The sequence below is a fragment of the Brienomyrus brachyistius genome, chromosome 5, assembly GCF_023856365.1.
Source record: "Brienomyrus brachyistius isolate T26 chromosome 5, BBRACH_0.4, whole genome shotgun sequence".
Lineage (NCBI taxonomy): Eukaryota > Metazoa > Chordata > Actinopteri > Osteoglossiformes > Mormyridae > Brienomyrus > Brienomyrus brachyistius.
In genome coordinates this window covers 20,482,350-20,488,359 of record NC_064537.1, presented here as the reverse complement: position 1 = coordinate 20,488,359, position 6,010 = coordinate 20,482,350, and the positions used below count along the sequence as shown (strand labels likewise).

The following is a 6,010-nucleotide window of genomic DNA, read 5'->3' as shown; positions in this document are numbered from 1 at the left end:
TTATAATGTTGAAAAAGTGCTTCGGATTGTTTTATACACCATATGCATATACCACAACATCTGGACACATCCAACATGAGCAAAGATGTCCTCAAAATATACGTTGATCATTAAATACATACACTGAGAAGTATATGTAATATCAACTTTTAGAAATGATTCATTATTGTACTTAATGTTACTGTTATAAAATGGTAAGTGATTTATTATACACAGATACAACCAGGCATGGATTCTACATTGAATGTCCGTAATACCTGTATCTCACACTGTGGTTGCTGTGAACATATGAAAATTCTGAGCAGCTTTTCAATGTTTGTTTAATGCTTACTTTAAATAAAGTTGTGACAAAACAGCCATTCACAAGTTAGATCATTTATTTACAAAATTCACTACTGTTTATAGTATTAACACAGGTTGTTTAACTGCTTGCTTGAAGAGCACTGTTATTCTATATCAGCAATATTTTACTTTTAAATAAGCTTTACGTTTGCAATGCTGCTAGGGAAATACAGGGAAAGCGTCCGGTGCATCTTGTTGTACTTTAACGAGAACCTACGCCCAGTTCCTTAGGTTCATATTCACAGGTAGCTGGGCACAATATAGTCATGATAACCAGCCAACAGAAATTAAAAAATATGTAGTACTGTGGTATTTTTTTCACTGTGCCTGTTTTGGGTTGTTGATGAAATCCTGAATAATCTCTAATGCGATGTAAAAAATAAACAATAAAAAAAAATGGGTGGAACGTTTACTCATGTTTCTGTTGCTCAGTTTTTCTTTGTCTCAAGAGGACCGCTATCAGGAAAAGAGCAGAATAAAAACATTGTTAGCTAATACAGGATGGTGGACAGGAGCAGCTGCGGCCCCACAAATGGCAAAGCTGAGATAACAAGCCGTTCTCCTCCTGACTGCATGAAACAAAGCCACACTTGTCAGATATTGCTTCCCCTTCAAAACCATACTTCACCTTAACCTAAGATATGATTGTCACATGATTATAAACATTCAGGTAATATAAAGCTCCCTGAATATTATCTGATAATTGATGGTCTGACTTTTGTACGGCTTTCTTGACAGGAAGGTTAGAAAAATGGGGAAAAGGTAAATACAGGTATGAGCTGTTCATCACCTCACTGTAACCCTGTTATTTCAGTGCCACAGCTGTTCAGGACAGTCTTACCATTGGAGTGAGACGGAGTTCATTCTGCTCATAGATGTTTAACCTGAACATAATAATAGTAGCATTAATCTATTTTCTTCCAGGCCTTTTTGCAAAAGAATTTCATTTAATATGCTTGAAACATAGTAAAACCACTTGATTCATGTCGCGACTCGTCTGTACCTTGGTGTTTCACTTGTGTAAAGCGACTCGTCTCACCAAGACGTGTAGCTATGGGAACATAAACTAGCCAGGCAATTCTAAGCTAATTCCAGGTGTGAGTAGTTGACTTGTATACTTCAAATGCCAAGAACAAGTATGAACAAGTACATCGCTTTAGTCACACTCAATTAAAAAACCTGAAATGACATATGCCAGTTTGTGACTCTTTTACTTGTTATTTTTTGGAAGAGGCAGCAAATTGCATCAAATGAAAAAGATCAGGAGCAGGTCCTCACAGGGACTGGAAGACACTCATAAAATACACAGCTGTGTAAACATCTACAACTGCTTAAAGCCCTGAATAAACTAATCAAACAAATAAAGTTTGATATGAAACTCTTCTTTGTAATTCCTGGACATATCTCTGCTGAAGATTTCCACTGTGTTCCTTGGCAGGAGTATCAATACAACCCTAAGTTGGCTTTATTTGTTTAAGATAATATGGAAAGATTTTGTCCCAAGGTACTGACATCTTAACAAGATCCCCCCGGGGTTCTTCGTGTCTCTCAGCATCGCGTCCCTAAACTGCGATTAGCACAAATGGATTTTTTATTGCAGTTGTGCTGATGACGTGCAGCTGTTTCTCTCCCTCCTTCTGACTCACTGGTCACCTCGCAGATATTGATTTTTCTGGAAAATGTTTCAACCTGGGGACCCAGATAGTCCATCACTCCCCCTTCAGCTACGCTTCAGCCAGACTAGACAGGTATGACATCACTTCAACTGAGTAAAACCTCAGTGTCATCTTTTCCTCTCAGAAGACACACTGCTTTGTTTGTTACAACCTATTAAGAATCTGCTCATTCCTTACGTCCCTCTGACCCAAGACAGATATACACTTAACCTGGCTATTGATTATGTTGGCACTACTGTCAAATTACAGTTGACAGGAAAGATAGTGGGCCAATTGAGAGGAAGTATATTGCCATTTATAGCTAGTGGGAAAAGGAGTCCTATCAGTGTTTCTTGCCACATTGCGGAGAGATGAGTTCATAGCTAACAGTACTCATGGATACAGCGTCAGGAAGGCGTGGGCAACATTGACCACAATGATGAATAACTGTAGTATGGTAATGCCTTTAGGGTGTCTAGGGTCAGCCATGTAGTAAAGCTACTGCTCCTCACCAAACTGTTTCGTTACCATGTGACGCATCCACATCCTCCCTCAGGAAGGTGCACGGTCTCACAGGCTAGCTGGCACAGCGACTGCCCGCCACAAGCTCCTTCAGATTAGCACTGTGTTGAGAATCACTTTTGTCGCATCACATGACAAATTCTGTATTAGCCTCATTTATTCCCTTTCGTGTCCAAAAATACAGCAATGGAGAAACCATCGGAGAACCTCTGGAGTTGGGACCACTTTGAGTTGTACTAGAAGTCTGTTTTTTTTTTGAGCAGAAGGGGAGACAGGATGGGTCCCTGGCGCGCTGTCGTGCTCCTCACCATTATCTGCGACACACACTCCCAAAGCCATACAAACTATTTAAGATTCCAGCGATTCCAGCAAGTGCAGTGTCAACACAATGAAATTCTTACTGGTTACTGTTCCGGATGCTGCAAAAATAAAAAATGAAAACAGAAAAAAATAAAAATATTAAAGTAAAAACTGGAACTGGAGCATGTAGAGGAAACAGATGCAACATAAGGAGAACATGCAAACTCCTCACGCACAGAACAGTGATTGGACAAAGACCATGGAGATGTGAGGTGTTATCAATTTTTTTTTTTATTTTCTCACTTCCACAATATGTGCTCAAATGGCTTCATAAAGGCATGTGTATCCAAAAAGAATATGTTTTCTAACAGATTTAATTACATTGTTACATATGTGTCATGATACTGTACCATAGTTACAAGACATACTCTGAACAAACATATTTCAATCTAAAACCTAAAACCTGCCGGCTGTCATGTAATGGGAGATAACCATGGCTATTATAAATCCTTGTTATATCTTTTGTTCCGTTATATTAATTAATCAATTCTAAACGGCTAAGCTTTAAAAAACAAACCAATTTTTATCTGAGAATCTATACAGGAAACAAACAAACAGTTTTTAAAAATATAACTCTTACTTCAAAGATTAAAGCTCAGAATAATTTAAGGGAACTCGGCAGTAGTGTTTTTTTAGTAGACTGTTATGAAGGGTGCTTTTAATAAAACGTTATTCAGTAGATATATTTGTAGTTTTTCTTGTCCTTCCAGTGGTTCCAGATGACCCACAGAGCAGCTCTTGTCTCTCGTCCCTGTGAGATTGTTTTGTTCCAGCGCCACTGAAAGGGATCCGGGACGTGGGAGTCACATGGCCCCATAATTAACTCCAGCCCTATTATGAAATAGCTGTGACCCCCCCGCCCTCCACCTCGCCCCCCCGTCTCGAGATACTAAGATGGCGAGCTGGTGCAGTCTCGCGAGATACCATGAAATTCCAGCAGCAAATCTGTAAGCGACCTCCCTCTCTCCCTCCCTCCCTCCTTCCATTGGGAAAGGTCTGGTCCGAAAACATACACACATACACACAGAAAAGAAAAAGGAGACGGACGCTGGAACTTAGTAACTGAAGCAAACCGACCGAAAACAGGCTTTTGATTGAATTATTGGGCAGGACGCGCGACGCCGTTCTGCTTTTTGGGGCATGTTCCCGCAGGGGACGGACGGTTAGCCCACGGGACTTACGCTGGTTGTAATGCAGGGGTGAACTGGAACCAGCGAAAAGGGCTCATTTTAAACGACTAGCTAGGGGGTTCGGGGGTGGGCATTTTTCTATTAGCTGGCTGGAATAGTGGCAAGCTTAAAAGTTTAAAGCAGCTAAACTATACCTGGGGTTGTTTACATCTCCCGGCTCTTTTCGCGGCTACACACAGATGGGACCGTCCTGTTTGCTGGGGACATCGGAGCAGAGGGGTTAACTGTGGGTACGAATTAAGAAAAGAAAGAAAGAAAAAAAGAAGGGATCGGCGTGTTGATTTTTGTAGCAGGACGGTTACAGAAAGAACAGCTAGCCAGGCAGCTAGCGAGCGAGTGAACGCAGGCCATGGAGTGAATTAGCGCAGGGCTAAGGCTGCGGTTAGCTTGTTCTCCATAACCGGCCAATATAAGAGAGGAAACTGTGGGGAGATACTGCCAGGAGATAGGAGAACCTGAAGACTGGGTGTTTTACCTGCTTTAATAGTCAAAAGATGTTTGGATCATGCACTGGATCGTAAAGGCCCTGCTCCAAAGTGGATAAAGTATCACACAGATAAAGCGGCGAAGATCTAACGACGCTGTCCTCTGCCAGTGTAATTTGCGGTTGTTTCAGTCCTAAGTGACCTCGGTCGCATCGGAAGAGGGAAAATGTCTACGGCGAAGGAGAATCCCTGTAGGAAGTTTCAGGCGAACATTTTCAATAAGAGCAAATGCCAGAACTGCTTCAAGCCCCGGGAGCTACACCTCTTGACCGACCAAGACCTCAACCAGGTACAGTAAGTCCGCATCTCGGCACCTCGCTAACACCTTGCTTTTCGTTTTTGTTTTTGTCGTGTTTTTTTTTATTGGTTTTGTTTGATCCCTTGTTAAATATTAATCGGGTGATCGGTAGTCCATAATTTGGTTTCGTTGCGAGGGCTTCTCTTGTCAGATCGTATAACGAGGATAGCTGTGTGTTATTGCATGTATTTATAAAGAAAGTCTGAAGTTTGGATCGTTTCATTCAGCAATTTCGGGGTTTCATTCAGCATGTCTTGCTCTCAGATGCAAGTCCGACGTTCATTTTCAGGGAGTCTGTTATCGGATATATAAAATATAGCGTATCATGTTACAGAATATCTGTTGTGTTTTAGTAAGCACCCTTGGTTTACTTTTTGTGTTTTGTTGCACTGTTTTGATCGTCTCATGCTTGTAGGTGAGCCAAACTTTCCCCCCAATGCAGCTATCCTGCACGGCTGCGTTACGTCCCGCTACTGCCAGCGTACTGTAGCTGCCTTACGTTTATATCCAGCATTTCGCCTTATTGGACGGCTTTAAAAACCCCATCAAATGCTCGCAATCTCTTTCTTTAAACGCTGCTAAACGTTTATAGAGCTCTAAACACTTTGTTGAAGATATCGATTTCTTTTTTCCCCCTCATATCTGTTGGAATGAAATGCACACGGTGGAGTTGTAATTTTATTACTCTTGAATGGTATCAAATGCGTTTACTAGAAAACGTCATGTATTCCTGTGGTTTATCTGTTTACAGTATGAGTTCATAGCCTGCCTTTTTATGCTTCTCGTTACAATAAGAGGTGGTAAGCTTTAGGCTGCAAGGAAATTAATGGTTCAGATTTGCAGTGCAACATAAATTTGAGGAAAATTGAAAAATTCGTGAAGGTATTAAATTTAGTTCATTGCGTGCTTGATAAAATCCGCTTTGAGAATGCTTCTAAAGAAACACAATTGTAATGAAGTTCATATTACTTTTTGTGCCTATATAAATATGTACTTAGTTATGGGTTCCAGGACACACATTGGAAAATCCCGTTTGCACAAAGGAAGGTCATTTACAATAACTTTCCCACTTTCCTTATTTGTTCTGTTACTGGTGTATTATAGTTATGGAGTCATGGAGAGTTTTATTGTCATATGAACAGAAAATAAGCAGTTTCG

The 6,010-nt window shown here is 40.8% G+C and overlaps 1 protein-coding gene across 3 annotated transcripts in view; it reads left to right on the top strand.

Moving 5' to 3' along the window:
* The first annotated feature begins 3,831 nt into the window (after positions 1-3,831).
* Positions 3,832-6,010, top strand: part of LOC125742916 (myosin phosphatase Rho interacting protein) — a 50,105-nt gene continuing 47,926 nt past the window's right edge. Inside the window, exon 1 of one of the 3 annotated variants that reach the window (XM_049015362.1) lies at positions 3,832-4,843. In XM_049015362.1, coding sequence (XP_048871319.1) covers positions 4,721-4,843 — 123 coding nt within the window. In that variant the 5' untranslated portion in view covers positions 3,832-4,720. The remainder of the gene's footprint in view (positions 4,844-6,010) is intronic. The other 2 variants (XM_049015361.1, XM_049015364.1) reach the window with 2 other exon arrangements.